At 45.9% G+C, this 18,211-nt stretch overlaps 1 protein-coding gene across 1 annotated transcript; it reads left to right on the forward strand.

The window, feature by feature from the left end:
• Positions 1 to 352: 352 nt before the first annotated feature.
• On the forward strand, positions 353 to 17,037 carry RSAD2 (radical S-adenosyl methionine domain containing 2). The gene is made up of 6 exons (XM_032430127.1): positions 353 to 776; positions 7,229 to 7,390; positions 9,974 to 10,203; positions 12,963 to 13,112; positions 13,899 to 13,931; positions 16,001 to 17,037. Exons 1-6 carry the CDS (start codon positions 425 to 427, stop codon positions 16,163 to 16,165), a joined length of 1,092 nt encoding a protein of 363 aa, XP_032286018.1. The 5' UTR covers positions 353 to 424; the 3' UTR covers positions 16,166 to 17,037.
• The last annotated feature ends 1,174 nt before the right edge of the window (positions 17,038 to 18,211 follow it).

Raw genomic sequence — 18,211 nt, forward strand, 5'->3', positions numbered from 1 at the left:
TGACTTCCATAACGAACTGTTAGGGTGGCCCCCCTCGGGAAAGGTGCCAGGGGAGAGCCCCTGCATGCTGTATCATGCGTGAGTAATACATCTGAAGAGGTGCCTGTATCTCTCTCCAAGTTGCTGCTCTAGATGGAGATATGGACAGAGAGCAAGGTCTTGATCTGTGTCCAATTAGAAGGCTACTGTTGACCCGGGAGACAGGTGAAAGGTGAGGCAGAGAGAGGCAGATGCCCAGCCCTGGTCCTGAGCCTTGGGTCTTGGCCCTGTGCCAACTTTCATTTTCATGAACAGGAAAATCGAAACTTGAGCTCAGCTGAGAGTTAGTCAGAGATGTGTCCATCCTGCCCTCGTGATAGGCTGCCCCAGCACATACATAAACTGAGTCCCGAGCTTCAGTGCAGCCTCAGGGCACCTGGCCACCATGTGGATGCTCATGCCCATCGCTTTTGCTGGAAAGCTGCTGAGTGCCTTCAGGAAGCCTCTGAGCTCTCTATGGGGCAGCGTGGTCCCCTGGTTCTTCTGGCTCAGGTCAGCTCTCTGGCTGGCAAGGGGCAAGAGCCCCTGGCCGCCGCAGCTGGGCCGGGGTGAACTGCAGGAGAGCAGAGGGGAGGAGGAGGAGGGTCCGGACCAGCCCACCACGCCCACCAGCGTCAACTACCACTTCACCCGCCAGTGCAACTATAAGTGTGGCTTCTGCTTCCACACGGCCAAGACATCCTTTGTGCTGCCCCTGGCCGAGGCCAAGCGAGGGCTACGGCTGCTGCAGGAAGCCGGTGAGTCCCCAGCCCTGGGAGGGAATCGGCGCACAGCCACTGGCTGGGGCCGGGCACAGGTGGGAGAGCTCCTGCAGAATTTGAGATGCTCCCCAGCCCGTCTTGCGACGGAGTGTTAGGGTGAATTTGGGGTGGACGCCTAGGCCTTCAGAACCAGAGTTGGCTGGCGCAGACAGCAGGGCGGCAGACCCATCCCTCCTGGAGCCTCCAAGTGAGCAGAAGTCTGTGCACCTGCCGGGCTCCCAGTGCGCCCAGCTTGTGCCAAGAGACAGGTTGGGAAGTTGTGCTACTTTCTGAATTTGTCCAAAGCACCGATAGATTGGGGCTTTCCAGAAATTATTAATGAGGAAAGTTGAAAACAAACAAGAACTTTGACTTAAGAACTACAATATTTGAAGGGCACCTGGGGGGCTCAGTCGGTTAAGCGTCTGACTCTTGGTTGTAGCCCAGGTCATGATCTCAGGGTTATGAGATCGAGCCCCACGTCAGGCTCCGCGCTCAGTGGGGGGAGTCTGCTTGAGATTCTCTCTCTCACTCTGTCCCTCCCTCTCTCTGTCTAAAATAAATACATCTTAAAAAAAAAAAAAAGAACTGCAATGTTTGAGTCTTTTACTTTGAATCATGTATGTACTCCTAGCATGAAACTTTAAAGAAATTATTTACAATACAAATATGGCAATGACTTTGCTCTCAAGACTTGCGTGCTGAACTTCACCGCGTTAGTACAATGAAGGCGTCTCAGAGAGAGCTCACCCTGGCTGTTCCGAAGGCAACATCGTCCACTCCAGACCTGCTCTTCCTTCTCACCTTGTCTTCCTTTCTTTCCTCGAGCTCCAGCTAAGCTAGTAACAGCAACCTGACCGACTTTTTCTCACTTTGCTTAACTTTTTTTTTTTTTTTTTTTTTTACAGAAGTATAACATGCATGCCCAAAGTTTAGCTGGACACATTTCACAAAGTAACCACACCCACATAAACAGCACTGAGATCTTGAGAGAGAACATCACAGCATCCAGAAGTATCTCTCTTCCAGCCACTGCCCTGCCCCTGCCAGGGTAACAATGAGTTTGTCTTCTAACAGACAATACTTTTTGCCTGATTTCGTACGTTATATAATGAAATTATACCATTTGCACTGCATTGGGTCTGACTTAATTTTGTTCTCCATTACATTTGTTCCATCATCCACAGCTGTTCATCCAAGTATAGACCCACCTCACTGTTCCCAGTGGGCTCTAGCTCAGGGTCTCCCCATTTCTCACCTGGATTACTGCAATTCATATAATTGTCTCTCCTATCCCCACTGGGACATCAAGTTCCTCCACCCCAATGTTTCAAGTGCCCAATGCTATAGGCACATCATATTACACCCATTCTCCCCCAACACCTGCATAAATCAAGCCTGTGATCATGCTGTCTTCTCCTTCTGGAATGTCCTCTCTCCCTCATGTGTGATCCCTTGGCGCCTGTTACAAATATGTATTATAACACTTTTTTTTAAAAGATTGTATTTATTTATTTGAGAGGGAGAGAGAGAGAGCACGAGTGGGGAGGGAGGGGGAGAGGGAGAAGCAGACTCCCCACAGAGCAGGGAGCCCAACATGGGGCTCAATCCCAGGACCCTGGGATGATGACCTGAGCTGAAGGCAGACGCTCAACTGACTGAGCCACCCAGGCGCCCCCTATTAGAGCACTTTTTAAATTATACCATTATGTTTTGGTTTTTTGTTTTGTTTTTGATATCTGGGTCCCCAAAGAGTTTGAGTTCCAAGGTGGAATTTTAGCATTCTATGTATCTTTGTGCCTAGCACGATATCTAGAATGTAAAAGGGGGTTGATAAATGTTTTTGGAGAGATGGGTTAATAGATGAACGAATGAATGAAGGGAAGTCTGGTGTCGTGGAAAGAGCTTAGACTCTTGACTCACAAGGCCAGGGTTTGAGCTCTTGCCCTAAAACTTGTGAGACTTATCAAGACATTTAACTTTTCTGAATAGCAGTTTAACAATCCTTAAAATGTGGATAATCAAGATAACACCTATACCGGGCGCCTGAGTGGCTCAGTGGGTTAAGCGTCGCCTTGAGCTCAGGTCATGATCTCAGGACCCTGGGATCAAGCCCTATGTTGGGCTCCCTGCTCAGCAGGGAGACTGCTTCTCCCCCTGCCTGCCACTCCCCCTGCTTGTGCGCGCTCTCTCTCTCTCTCTCTCACTCTTGCTCTATCTCAAATAAATAAAATCTTAAAAAAAAAAAACAGATAACGCCTATACCAACCCCAAAAAGTTACAACACGGCACAAATAAGTGAATGCTCAGGTGTTTTTAAATAGAGTATAAACTATAATGGTTATAATTAATACATTTATCATTAATATAATGATTTCTCAGGTTTAAGTAAATAAAGTCAATTAAAATGATCAAGGTATAACATAAGTCATATGCCCCGTAAGTGAGATCTCTGGCTAATAGAGGAAAATCTATTTTGGTGATGATTAAAAATGTAAAGTTAAATGTAAATTATATTTAAAACGTACTACTCGGGCAGACGATGCTTCTACAATATATTATTTACTTCTCTTGCTTTTACACGAAGAAGACGGAATAGGATTTAGTCACTGTGAGCATCAGATACTGATCCGTGCTGTAATACGATCGCTCCTTGTAAGTTAACATCATTGTGAAGTAATTGGTGCTTGTCTAAGATCTTAACTACGCACCTACATCCCGTTCCTTCGATGCTCTATTCCTAGCATCCCCTCTATATCTTCCCCTCAAACTCATCAAGGGCTGCAGGCCCATACACCGTATCACCTTCTCCAGCTCATCTGACCCTATTCCACCACACTTTCGGCGATAATGATGTTTCTACTGAATGATGATCACCATCAGTCACACAGGCAGGCTCCCAGCATGTTGGATTTCAGTAGTGAGATGATGGAATTGATCACTGTCCGGTCATAGACACATCTGAGTGAGAAAGACAGTGTTGAAAAGAATAGCAGATGTCATTTGGTCTGCTATAAAGCAGGGCTGTTCTGGGTGAGCTGGGATGAAGGGCAACCCCACTGACAAAGATGGAAGGCGGTGGAGCTTGGGCATGCATCCTAGCTCCATTTTTTTCCCCTAGTCTTACGATCTTGAATAAATCACTGAACCTTCCTGAGCTTCAGTTCCTGCAGCCAAAAACCAGGATAGTAATTCCTTCCTTGCTGAATGAGTTTCAGGATGAAATGCTTGCCTGAACCATGTTACCTTGGGTGAGGTATGGGGAGGCCAGATGCAGATCAAGAGAGAAAAATTGGAAAGAGATGTGTAATTTGTTACTCACAGTTCCTTGGGCAGGGCACCACTTGCCACACAGTAAGTCCTGGGTGAGGATAGGAGGGGACTGTGAACGTGACCCCATCGGCGTGGTTTTCAAGGAAGGAACAGATAGGGAGGCAAAGTCAGCTTAGCACGGGCTAGTTTGAACAATCTCAGCAAGCTGTGGTCACAAGGGCTGTCCCGGTTGTCCGAGCCCCGGCCCTGGTAGGCAGAGGGCAGAGGACAGTGGCCCCAAGAGAGAGCCTCGTAGATCAGGTGCTTGAGGCAGAGGGCAGAGGACAGTGGCCCCAAGAGAGAGCCTCGTAGATCAGGTGCTTGAGGCAGAGGGCAGAGGACAGTGGCCCCGAGAGAGAGGCTCGTAGATCAGGTGCTTGGGGTGTTGACATCCTCGGTTGCTCAAGAAGAGGACCTGACCAGCCGTCAGCCAGGACCTTGAAACTGAGTCAGGACAGCATTTTAAAAGCTATGCTGCAGTGAATTTGCACAAATTAAATTTCTAAGCACAGTATTCGTTACTTAGTAGGTACAAAGTTTGTTGAACGGATGTTAACAAATAACATTCTCGGGGAATTTTACCGCATAATGTGCTGTTTGGCCCTTAATAAGTTCCCCCAGCCCTCTCTGCTAGTCTGGTTGGTGCTTCTAATTATTTCGCTCCTGTGACCAAATCTGTTTGCTGCTCTCACGGGTCCCAGGCTTCCTCCTTGGATCTCACATGGGCTTGTGTTTCCGTGGCTTGTCACCCCGGGTCCTTTCCTTGCCATGCTCTGGCTTGTCTCTAATCTGAGCTTGCTGTCTGGTGCTGTGCCCTCAGCACCCCAACGTCCAGTGAAGCAGGGGTTTCAGACTTCACTCGGCAGAGCCAGTTGCTTACGGATTCCGCGTTCATCCTGGAAATGACCCACTCTGATGTGGCCACTAGTCCGAGCATCTAGTAAAGACTCGCTCAACTGAGTTGAACTGAACTGAATTAAATATGAATCCCACTATGATAATATCACTGTATAAATTCTAAATTTCACAGTCTTGTGGACCTTCGAGTTAATTTCCCCATTCCCTCCAATCTTCCATTCGCTCCACTAAAATTCTAGTAGAATCATTGAAAGCAGGGTAACAAACCCACAAAGAAATCAACACGGAGTTGTTGGAATTGACTGATGGCACTTGGACACCTTCAGCACGGGTCGGCAGGGCGGTGGCTGCCAGAGGTTCACCAGACTGCCCGTGGAATGCAGAGCATTTCAGAGACGAGAACCTTCTGATCATGTAGAAGTACAGCATTGATCAAGAAGGAGGGGGTGAGGCAGGAGCGAGACAGCAGGCCGAAGGCAGATCCGCTGCTGCCCCCACCACGAGGAGAGCCCTCCCCAAGTCCTGCAGATGGCAGAGGGCATATTTTCAGAAGAATCTGGACCACCAGGCTGTGCTCAGCCACCCCGGGGGGAGCAGGGAGAAGAAAAGCACCATACTGAAGACCGGGGAGTGAGAGTCTGCCTGCTGGGTGTGAGAGCCCACGTTCTGGGGTGCAGGCAGCCAGGGGGTACGGCATAGCAGGAGATTAAGAGTCTTCTCCAGCAGAACAGAATGGCCCAGAGACAAGACCAAGGCTCCCAGTATGTGGGGCAAAATCCAGTGAATAAGTCAGTTTCTCTCTCTGTCACTCTATAGCAAAACCCTCCATCGAGGGGTTTCTTCCTCAATCACAGAAATTCCCTTCCGCTCTTTTATGCGTCACTCAAATAAGAAAGGACAAATAGAAACACCGAAATAAAAGGCAGACGCCAAAACAAATAAGCAAAGAGAATATAGGAAAACTTCAGAACATCTGTAACTGATAATCCCAGAGAGATGAGAGAAAATTTACATATGAGAAAAAGCAATGCGATGGTAAGTAGAGAGGATATGGGAGAGTCTGGGGAACGGAAACTGGGATTTCTAAAATTAGAATTGTAATAGAAAGACTAAAAGACAAGGTCTTGGAAAAATGGGACGCAGGAGACACAGCAGGAAGGTCTGGTGGTTACAAGCCGGAGCACCAGCAGACCAGTGATAGGACCTCCAGAGAAACAAGCACGTTGGAGAAGAGGTAGGAGTTCTCAAAGAGTATGAGAAACTTCCCATACCAGAAGGAGCTGTATTTTTGGACCGAGGACCTGCCAAGTGGCCAGAACCATGAATAGAGACAGATTCTGCTAAGGCACATCACCTTGAAATTTGGGGACATTGGAAAGAAAGCTTCTAGAAGGGAAAAAGCCATGCACTTAAAAGGGATTATAAATCAAGGTGTTATCGGGCTTCTGAACAATAATATTAAAACCTCGAAGACAGCAATAATGCCCTTAAAATACTGAGGGCAAAGTGACTTCACCCAGAGTACTATACCTGGCCAAACTAATGTTTAGGGATGCATTTGGAAACATGTAAGTTCTCATCTTGATTCATATTTTGCATTTTTTCAGGAAACTGCTAAGGGCTTTTCCAAAGGGCAAGAATTCCAGGCCAAGAGGCATCCAGCATGTGGGAGAGGGCAGGGTCCCCCCCTCAGCGCAGCATGCCGAGGTGTCTCAGGCTGAGAGTCCCCAAGCAAGAACATTCTGGATGGGGCGGAGGGGGGTTCCTGCACATCTCTGTGTTGTCTCATCCATCCATGTAACTGATTCCCTACATTGAAGTGCATCTATTTTATTTTCTTATTTTTTAAAAGATTTTATTTATTTATTAAAGAGAGAGAGAGGGAGCCCGAGCAGGGGCAAGGGATAGAGAGAGAAGCAGGCTCCCCGCTGATCAGGGAGCCCGATGCTCGATCCCAGGACCCTGAGATCATGACCTGAACCAAAGGCAGACGCTTAACCGACTGAGCCACCCAGGCGCCCCTAAAGTGCATCTATTTTAAAGCAGAGGAGAAGGTTAGGCCCCGGGTTACGGACATGGTTTGTTCCCTCCTGCCAAACCCTGTGGGGAGCATGGGGAGCCATGGGTGGGGGGTGGGGGCTGGGGATAATGGGCAGCTTTCATTTCATTTTTTGTTACTTTGAGAAAACATTACTTTTGTCATTAAAACAATAAGGGGTGTTTGTGCAGTGAAAAAAAAAAGAGAAGAGAAGGAAAGATCCATGTTCTACCTCTCACAGGGATGGAGAAGATAAACTTTTCAGGCGGAGAGCCGTTTATTCATGACCGGGGCGAGTACCTGGGCAAGCTAGTGCAGTTCTGTAAAGAGGAGCTGCGGCTGCCCAGCGTGAGCATCGTGAGCAACGGGAGCCTGATCCGGGAGCGCTGGTTCCAGAACTACGGTGAGCTTCCTGGCATCACGCTGCAGTCGCCGCTGCTATGATTGTTGGTTCCGGGCATCCCGGGCCTTAGGCCAGGCATGCTGGGGGAGCAGGGGGCGCGGGGAGCAGGGTGTGGGGCAGGGAGGAGACACGCCAAACTCGAATCCCTTTGCAAGCCATGCATGCAGTTAGGAGGCTTCCTTCTGCGGGGCTCTATACTTAGAGCCCTATACTTGTTGACTAACTTGTTGGCAAGACAGGTAACAAAATGTTAGCACAACTATGTTATGCATCCCAGTTCAGCAGGTGCTGAGCCCTTAGCTTAGCCGCTAGCAAGGAACATTGACACAGTTCCACAACCCCTACCTTATGGCTTGCTACTAATGTTTAATTTTTAAATATTAAAGGAGCTATCACTTTATTAGTCTCATAAATGAAGCAATTGGACTAAAACAATCTTTCCCACCTTTGGCTACATATTTGGCTGCTGAAGAAAGTTAAATAAAGTATCTGTGTGGGGACTGAATCCCAGACTAATTATATCAGAACCAACTTGGGGGGCTCCAAGGGATTCTACTCTGTGGCCAGGATGGCGGACCATGATCCTAAGACCGTGGAGTTCCCTTACAGCTGAGTCTCCATGGATGTGATAGATATCCCTAGAGCAGTACCCGGAACTTAGGGAGCAGTGGAAAATATTAGCTGTTATTACTACTGTCATTTTAGGAGACAGTGATAACTCCTAGAGCACAGTTTTCTGTTCTAATTTGTATGAGCTATTGGAGCCTTGACATCACTGAAAGAGGGGTTGCATTTACTCTCTATTGAGGCTGCTCACAGGAAGTCTCTGACCCCTCCCAAGATGACGGAGAGATCGGAGTGGGGAGGGGAGACTGGATGAGGGCGGGGCAGCCCATCTGATGAAAGGGAAGCAAGAAGACAAATTCAGAAGTCTCTGGGAAAGGTAAATCGGGGAAGACTACAAGATGACGTGTGAGAACCAAAACGTCTGTGAGGGGAGTCACTAAGTGAAATGGGGTCAGAAGCTTCCAAGTAAACTCTGGGAACCAGATTCAGAAAGGCAAGAAAGGCTTAGGGAACGGTGTGAGCAGGGGAGACTCGGTCAGGCTTGTTGGCGGTGACCCCGAGCCGCGCTCTCCCTCCGACCCTGGCTCTCATGCCCAGTGTGGTATGAAGAACAGGTCCTGCGGGATCACTGCATCCAGGGTCAGGAGCTCACATGCTGGCGTGGGAGAGGCCATGTGAATGAGTGAATTTGGAGGTGCAGAAGAAAAACCCACTTCAGTCCCTTCAGTAGGGAGATAATAAGCAAGTGGGAGGCCATGAAGAATAAGAAGCACCATGCTCTGTTCATAGTGGACAGACGGACAGCCAGTGAGTCATGAGCTTCCATTGACATTTATCCTCTGTGGGAGTGTAGGCTTAGTGTTGTCATATTCTGAAATCTACGTTCTATCTTAAATCTCCCAATTAAATATTTGCAAATAATTTGAAATATTGTTAGATGTCATGAGGGAAAAACAACAGCAGTGTTTATGTATAACTATGTGTTCTGTAAGCCTCCAGTCTTCCACCTCCAGTTTAAAGGACCAAGGGTGAGTCAGTGAGCTTGAGTGGACCAAGAGAGCCGTTTGGATCAACTGCCATCTCTCTAAGTTTGGCGGTTTTCTAGGAGTGCTCACAAGACTCAGTAGCCAATTAGACTCATGGCTAAGGTTCATCAGAGCAAAGGACGCGGTGCAGAACCAGTAGGGAATGGGCATCACAGGGGTCCAGAGAGGTCAGACATGGGCTTCTGAGTCCTTCCCTTCCAGGACATACAAGATGTGCTTTCTCGCACGCACAGTGAACCATAGGGACATGTCTGGAATGTTTTTGCCTAGGAATGCTCATGTGAGTCTTAGGGTCTGAGGCTTTTATAGAGGGCTGGTCACTTAGGCTCATACTGCTGGGTACCCTTCCATGGCAGCTGCAACTCAGGACTCCCGACAACAAAACCAGGTACACCGTGAATCTTGTTCACCAATCCCAACAGCTCTTGACAAGCTGATTAAACATGCCGCATTGCTCCAGACATAGACACATCATCAATGGGAAACATAGAGAACATTCTGGTGGCCATACATGCAGGGATTGGCCAAAACTCCATCATAGTTCCATGTTCTTCTAGAGACTGGCGAGGACTCAGCAAACAGATCTGCTGTGCTAACTCTCTCTTCACAAGGGCTCCTACAAGACAGTCTGAGAGCAGGAGGAGGGGATATAATTCAGATGTAGCAATTAATGAAGGACCTCATTTCAATGTGCCAATAAACACTCAGACACATACAAGTGCCATTTTAGGTTGGTCAAATGGGAGTATCTCCATCACCTCATGATGTGTATGTTTATTGTTTTTCAAGATTATTTAAACAAATACCAAGTATATTCACATTTCTGTGAGTGTTGCAGCTATGAGGAAAAGTCTTTTTAAACATTAAAACTTAGATACAAGCAAGATGTGTTTTATCATAAAGAGATATAAATGGCCTAAAAGCTTTGGTCCTTGAATGGAAAGGCTTAAAGGTGCTCACTTTCCCTCAGGTGAGTATCTGGACATCCTTGCCATCTCCTGTGATAGCTTTGATGAGCAAGTCAATGTCCTCATCGGCCGTGGTCAAGGAAAGAAGAACCACGTGGAAAATCTTCAGAAACTGAGGGCGTGGTGTCGAGATTATAGAGTGGCCTTCAAAATAAATTCTGTCATTAATCGATTCAATGTGGACGAGGATATGAGGGAACAGATTCAAGCCCTGAACCCTGTCCGCTGGAAAGTAAGTACCGTGTCCCTTTTGCTGAGTGTAATTCAGAAAATGTTCGGGCGAAAAACTTGTGACACTGAAACCCGAAATGTTCAAGTGAGAGAGGACTCTGGACTGACCGAGCCAGCCGGGAGACCGGGTCCTTGGTCCTTCTTCCAGCTCTCTTAAACTTTAAACTACTTACACTCCCTTTGTCTCAATCTCCCCTCTAAAAACTGGAACTGATTCCCTTCTGGAATGTTGGGAGGATAAAGGTCAAAAGATATAGTCAGGGGGCACCTGGCTGGCTCAGTTGGTGGAACATGAGATTCTTGATTATTGGGGTTGTGAGTTCGAGTCCCATGTTGGGTGTGGAGATTACTTAAAAATAGAATCTTAAAAAAAAAAGATACAGTCAGTGCTTGGAGGTGTTCTGAAGAATATGAAAACCTAGAAAACCTAACCTGTATGTATTTATTAAATATAATAAAATCTTTTTAAAAAATAAATATATATATATATATATATATATATATGACTAGATTTCTTCTTAAAACTCTTGGCTTATTCATAAATGGATAAATGTTCTTCATAAATTCTATTAATACATTTTTCATTGAATTATTAGAAGATATTGGGGCAGGGGCGCCTGGGTGGCTGAGTCGGTTAAGCATTTGCCTTCGGCTCAGGTGATGATCCCAGGGTCCTGGGATCGAGCCCCGCATCAGGCTCAGCAGGGAGCCTGCTTCTCCCTCTGCCACTCTTTCTCTCTCTCTCAAATAAATAAATAAAATCTTAAAAAAAGAAAAAAGGATATTAAATAACACTATCCCCAAGTTGTGGCAAAGTGAATTCGCCAAGATCTGTGCTTTAGGACTAACTCCTCTATCAGCTACTAAAAAGTCTAAAGTTCAAACTCAAGGTATATTTATAGCACCCACAATGTACAGACACTTACAAATAACAGTAAATTAAAGTTTCATTAAAGTTTCCTACCCCCGGCTGTTCTTCAGAATCAACTCAGGGAACTGTTTTTAAAAGCAGCTTCCTGGACCTGCACCCCCTACCCAGAAGAACTGGAGAGAAGCTAAAGAAAGAAGTGTGGTGGGAGGAACAGAGGCTGTGGTCCAGGAAGGGGGATGGATGAGGGCCAGAGGCTGGGCTCCAGGTTCTTAGACTTTCCTTCTAGAACCACCTGCCCATCACTCTCCTCCTCCCTGATCCCCCATCTCTGTCCCACTTCTTCTGCTGTTACTGTTTTCCTCACTATTCTCTTTTCAGCTTCTCTCTATATGTATATACGTTTTTCCTCCTGGCTTTGGTTTGCGAGGAGCTCCTCGTAGCTTCTTGATCTCAGAGCTTTCTTCTCCAATCTTATAACTCCTGCTGTGGCTCCCACTTGCTGATTCACTCCAGAACTGCCTGTTCAAAATCCTGGGTTTTCTGGAGGGAGCAGATTAGCTACTGCCTGTTTGGAGAGCAGTTTTCGCCTCAGATCACGGGTGTCTGCAGACTGCAAACCGATGAAAATCAATGCCCTCGGGTCAGGTGCCTGGGCGGCCCAGGCCGCGTCCTCCGTGGGAGGGCCGGGGCTCCCGGGCCCGTCAACAGTACACCAGCACTGAACAGGCATTGGCGGGAAGGGCCCTCAGAGTATTCCTCAACAGAGGGCTTTGTTGTCACCTGGAGGCTTGCTGTAGCCACAACAGAGCTGGCCCCACCTAACCTTGCCCAACCAATCCCACCACCCTCCTCCCATTCTGCTTCTCATGCTCCTTTCAAGCTGGTAGATTCTGGAACCAAAGTCACCGGGAGAAAAGCCCACGTGTGTCTTCACCCACCTGATATTCAAGTCAGCTTGGGCTTCCAACCCGTGTGGATACCTCCTCTGACCTCTCTGCTAGTCCTCTCTCCCCACCCTGTGCCTGGACTGGGCTTGGGTGCTGTGGGGACAAAGATGAGGGGTGTCCCCTCCCTAGAAGCTCACAGCCTACTGAGCAAGACAGTCATGAAAGCAAATAGTAAAACCACTGTGTGACCAGGGTCTGCAGGGACTGGGGAGCACAGAGGAAGGGGGTGAGAATAGAGTGAGCAAAGAAGGCAAGGGTTAGGGAATTTTACAATTAATTCTAAGCTGACAAAAATGTTCATTAAACACTATGTATAATCACCCCCTTCCTTGAAAACCCCACAGACCCGGGCTCTGTGCTGGCTGTTTGATCAGCTGCCATCTCGTACCACCTTGAGCGGGTCCCTGGGACAGGGTTTTTCCTTCTCAGATGATGGTATTCCTTATGAGGGAATAATACATTCACACATACACAATTATTTACTTAAAAGAATGTTGGAAGACTCTTACTGGCTTTGGGAAACTGTCCTGGTATATTAACTGCAAAATAAACTACATAGTCGAGAGGCCTTAATAAGGATATATTGAAGTCAGCAGAAACAACATTTTGAAAATACTTGTTTCTTGGTTTGGGGATCACAAATGATGTATTTTCTTGATGCTTTTGTATAGTCCATATTCCCTGCAATGAACACCTGTTACTTGGTGTTCTGCAAAATTAGATTATCAGACTGGATCAAACATACACTAGACCAGTTTTGTATTTTTGGATGGTTGGCACTTCCTGACTTTGAGGGCCCCAGAGCAATGTCTTTCTAGACTCTTCCTGAGTCAGAGCAGTCTTCTTTGCTTAGAAGAGATGACGCTGGGTCTAGGGGAATGAAGTTTGGGGTAAAAATGGTGGGAGGCTCTTTGCAAAGCAAACACCGTCCTTATCTTCCAGGTCTTCCAGTGTCTCCTGATTGAGGGGGAGAATTCTGGAGAGGATGCTCTGAGGGAAGCGCAGCAATTCGTTATCAGCGATGAGGAATTTGAAGGATTCTTAGACCGCCACAAAGAGGTGTCCTGTTTGGTGCCCGAGTCTAACCAGAAGGTTGTATGAAGCAAACATTGCTTGGTTCATCATCACACCTTGAGATTGACTCCAAACAGGGAGCTCTAGCCCAGAGGGATCCACACACTGTTCCTTTAGAGGGTTCAGCGGGCAGGATTGGAGGGGTGCAGTCACCTTCCAGCTGTGGGACCTCTGAAGGAGCTTCAGCGGCCCTTCTCCCTCCCCTGTCCTTGGACCATGCGTCCACCCATTGTTCCCACAATGGGAGCTGTTCCAGGGACACAGCCTTGAGCGGGGACAGCCTCCTATAGGAGGATAGGTACACCTCCCATATACCTATAGAAGGTATAACTAGTCACAAGGAATGAAAGTCACATTAAAATCTTCAGGTAAGCTCCTAGGGAATAGCATTAAAGCTTTACACATTGAAAAAGGGGGAAATTGCGTGTAGGGTAGGAACAGCCATTGGGAATATTGAATACAGAACAAGGGTCTCCCACAGCTTGAGGAAATGGGGAAATTAGCCTGGGGATTTCATTGTCAGGGAAGCTGTCAGAGTGGGGCAGAGAACCCAGCCTGCTGGCAGCTTCCGGAATCTGAACAGACACAGACAGATGCCCCTGCAGATGTATGTTAGGCGGGGATGGGGGCGCCAGCGGATCAATCGCCTTGTAAGGGACATACCCAGTCACTCAAGGGATATAAGAAGCGTAGAATCCCGAAGTAATAAAGCACAAATATACCAACGCTGTGAGACAGACCCTTGAGCGCGCGTACTGAAAAATACACTTGAAACTACATTTGTATTTAATTTCTCTTTTGCAGATGAAAGATTCCTACCTTATTCTGGATGAGTATGTAAGTATTTATAATGAATTATAAAATTTGAAAACTTTTAAAATAAGAAGAATTTTAAAAATTAGAAAAAATTAATTAAGCCGCAATGCCAGAGTTGAGCTATAATGAGCATAACCGGTCCCAATTTTTCTTCTGACCCAGCATTTCATGTTTTTATCGTCACTGATTAGCATTCATATTATAGAGCCCTTCCCGCACTGGGTGGGTTCCGAGCTAAGCACGTGGGCAGGACTTTGCTTGAACCTGGGCCCTGTATTTGCACCAACCCCAGGCGATGGATCCGTGGATATCCCCTTGAATCTGACATTGCAAAGAAAGCAGAGTCCTCTGTCGTACCGTCTTGGGCTGGGAGTTCCCCGGCAGTGGGATCCCAGGGTGCTCTGGAGGGAGGTCCTCTCCCACTTCACATTACCTTTAACACCTCGGATGCTGCCAGCTCGGCTCTGACTGATAAGTCTTGGCTTTGGTGAGCAGCGGTTACAGCTCCTCTCTCCAAACCGCTGATTGCATTGTTACACCTCTGCCTTACGGAGAGAAAAGAAAACCTACCCCTTCTCAGATTTGAAAAACAAATCACTTTTTTCTTTCCTTTGTCTTTTTTTGGGGGGAGGGGGCTAGATTCGTAAACTTTTGCCAATAGTTCTAGTATAGGACGAACAAGTCCATTCGCAGACCTGTTTCTAAGAAATGAGCTCCAGGGGCGCCTGGGTGGCTCTGTCTGTTAAGCGCCCGCCTTCAGCTCAGGTCATGATCTTGGGGTCCTGGGTGTTGGGCCCCACGACAGGCTCCCTGCTCAGTGGGGGAGCCTGCTTCTCCTTCTCCCTCTGTGTGTGTGCATACTCTCTCTCTCTCTCAAATAAATAAATAAAATCTTTTTTAATAAAAGAAAGAAATGAGCTCCAACAAGAACAATGGCTTTAATGTATACATGGAATTTGGTGTTTTGAGAAATATTTATTTTGACTTTTGGTATTTTCCTATTTTTAAATTAATCAATGATGCTTCACAACCATTTCATTGTTTCTCAACATGAGCTTCCTTTATGGAGCATAAGGGGAAAGCACTAATGTTCAGCATGTGGGCTCGAGTTAGAAATGAAAAGTCAGAATTTATTTTTATTTTTGTCTTTTTAATTTTTTATTTTTAGAGAGAGAGTGTGTGTGTGCAAGGAGGGAGGCTGAGGGGGAGGGTCAACGGAAGAGGGAGAGAGAGAATCTTAAGCGGGGCTTAATCTCATGACCCTGAGATCATGACCTGAACCGAAATCAAGAGTTGGATGCTTGATTGACTAAGCCCCCCTTCCGCACCCCATTTTTTATTTTTGGAGTATCATGATTGGCTGGGGATTCCTCCACAAACTCTCTGGTCTCCACACAGTTGCCACAAACATAGTGGAACCAAAATTTGCTTTTGGTAATTTAACATTTTGATTCAACAAGTATTCCTACAAGATACTTAGTGACATAGGTCAGAAGAAGTGTGAAGATCTCATTCCTGCCTATAAGGTGTTTAGTTTAGGGTGAAAACTGGGACCCTTGACAGGGCATATTCGACACTTCTTGACCTGGTGCCTGCCTGCCTTTGTACTTCCTTCCTTATCCCTCTTTCTCCCTTTCTCGAAAGAAGTTTTTATTAATTTTATGCCTATATATTTATGCATGAACTGTTTTCACTCCACAATATCATCTATCTGCAATTTCCCAAAGACACCACCCTGCTCCATGCGTCTGTGCTTTTATAACGCTGTTCTCTCCAGCTTACAATTTCTGAACATCACCCCTCCCCCATGGAGGGACATGCACCTGCTGCGGCATGTGTATAATTCGGTCGATCGTGCACTTAATTGATCTAATGTGTTTATGTTAGTTAAGGTGAGCTACTTGAATAGAGAAAGGGTCTTCAAGGAGGTCAGCTTCCTCAGTATGGTGTCTGGCCCACAGCCTTCAATAAATATTTGTTGAACTGACTGCACTAACAAAAATCAGTCTGGATCAATCCTCAAAATTGAGTTTCATAATTCCTAATTATGAATTCATAAAATTATCCCCTTTCTGTCTTGAATTTCCTAGATGCGCTTCTTGAATTGTAGGAATGGGCGGAAGGACCCTTCCAAGTCGATCCTGGATGTCGGGGTAGAAGAAGCTATCAAATTCAGTGGATTTGATGAAAAGATGTTTCTGAAGCGAGGAGGAAAATATGTATGGAGCAAGGCAGATCTGAAGCTGGACTGGTAGAGCCGAAAGCGCAGCAAGCTTCAACCCACCCCTGGGGACTCTTGCTCAGACTCAAGATGTGGCAACTTCCGGCAGCGGCGCTTCCTGTAGGCATTTTGCAGTGGCCCCAGATGTGATTTTCTGTTGCACAGGCTCTCTAATTATCTGTGGTAACTGAACACACAAATCACTTGGGTAATTGAAATCCATGATAATGCAAAACCATTAACTTTAGTTAATTCGCTTATTTAGGATTTGGTTCTTTGAGCAGTGTTTTCTGTGACTCCTATGTTCCCCAATTTGGTGTTATTTTTTCCAGTCCTTTCATTTGATAGACTCAGGGTTATTTCCGGCTAAATATTGAGATGCCAATTTTCATACCTAGAGCAATTACAAAAGCTCTTCCCCAATTATTCTGCTTGTCGCAACGCTCTTTCCTTTCTGTCTTTCTACCACTGAAGTCTTGGACTTTTTACCCAGAAGTCTAGAAATAGTCAGCAGATGTTTCAAAGAGTAGGAAATGATCATCTCATCAGTTTTCAGTAAGTACCTAGAGGGAGATCGTTCGTCTGCCTGTGCTCTGCGCGACCCCTGGCCCATGTTGCCTACTCCATGAACGTGAGCTATCTCTGCTGCTCTCCTTCTTCTTCCAAGAGTCTCAGCAAAACCAACAAACCCTTTACATCTTGTGACAAAGTTGACACGGGGTCGGTGTTTGGGTTGCCTATGAACCTGTTACTCCTGCCCCCTGAGTCTGCCTAGCAACAATGCATGAATTCATATGAACACAGTTGTCCCCACATCTCTGAGAAGTGACACCATATGGCTCAGATGGTTAAGCCTTCAGCTCAGGTCATGATCTCCATCCAGGTCCTGGGATCGAGCCCCATATCGGGCTCCCTGCTCAGCAGGGAGTTTGCTTCTCCCTCTCCCTCTGCTGCTCCCCCTGCTTGTGCTCTCTCTGTCTCTCTGTCTCTCTCTCTTTCTCTCGCTTTCAAATGAATTAAAAAAAAAAATCTTAAAAAAAAGAAAAGACACCTTACTAGATCGGCCTCATGTGTTAGGAAAAAGCACTGGGCTAGTGTGTGGGAAAGAATGTGTGGAAATATCTAGAACGTACCTGGATTTTACGTAAATGAAGCCATGGCCCAATATAATATATCTCAACTAATTCTGAATCACTTGATATAAGGATATAATCTGGGTCAATAGGAGAAGATCCTGTGCCTTCCTTTCACAGCTTCTTTGGGAAAATGTCACCTAAACTGGGTCAGGGAACAAAGTCCCCTCCTTGTGGAAATATCACATGCAGTTTGTTTATGTAATTTAGACGGTATCTCATTGCCTGGAAAACAATAATTTCATATCATTGTTTCAGAAAACAAAATCATGGAAAGTTTTTTTGCCCAAGCATAGAAAAATTTTAATCCAGCCGCCATGCCAGTGTTGGTCACTAGGTGGCAGTAAATGTTGCCTGAGTCCATTAAGCAGCCATACAGAAATACCACTTCATCCAGTTTCCAGACTTGGTGGTTTTGAAAGTTTGGTTTTTGTAATTTTTTTTTCCTCAGAAAAGATACTTATACTTCAGATTTTAAGTCACTATGATTCAACTGAAATGTTTTTGGGTCCCATCTCAAACAGGGTTAACATAAATGGGTAAAATAAATATATAAATAAAATTTAAAAATTAATTAACTAATTAATTTTTTTAAAAAGGATGGGTTATCATGCATTTTCCATTTTATTTTGTTTTATATTTTAAGGGAAAAATGAATTAGAAAGCTTTTTTCCTGTGTGGCTTAATATAATCAGTATAAACACAAAAGGTTTTTTTTTTTTTTAATGTAACATGAGAGCACTTTGCTGATCTTCACATTATTCAACAAGAGCAAATTCAGCCTAGAAAGATCACGGATGTGGAAGCACTGAAGATGTTGTCTGGTAGACAGCGGGGGCTCAATCATTATTATTTGAAACGAAATCTAGATGGGAAACCCGCAACCTCGGAGTTGGAATGAATTTCTCTCAAATTCACTCAAATTCAAAATGTGGGGAATTGTATAA

Source organism: Phoca vitulina, unplaced genomic scaffold (genome assembly GCF_004348235.1).
Source record: "Phoca vitulina isolate PV1807 unplaced genomic scaffold, GSC_HSeal_1.0 scaffold42, whole genome shotgun sequence".
Lineage (NCBI taxonomy): Eukaryota > Metazoa > Chordata > Mammalia > Carnivora > Phocidae > Phoca > Phoca vitulina.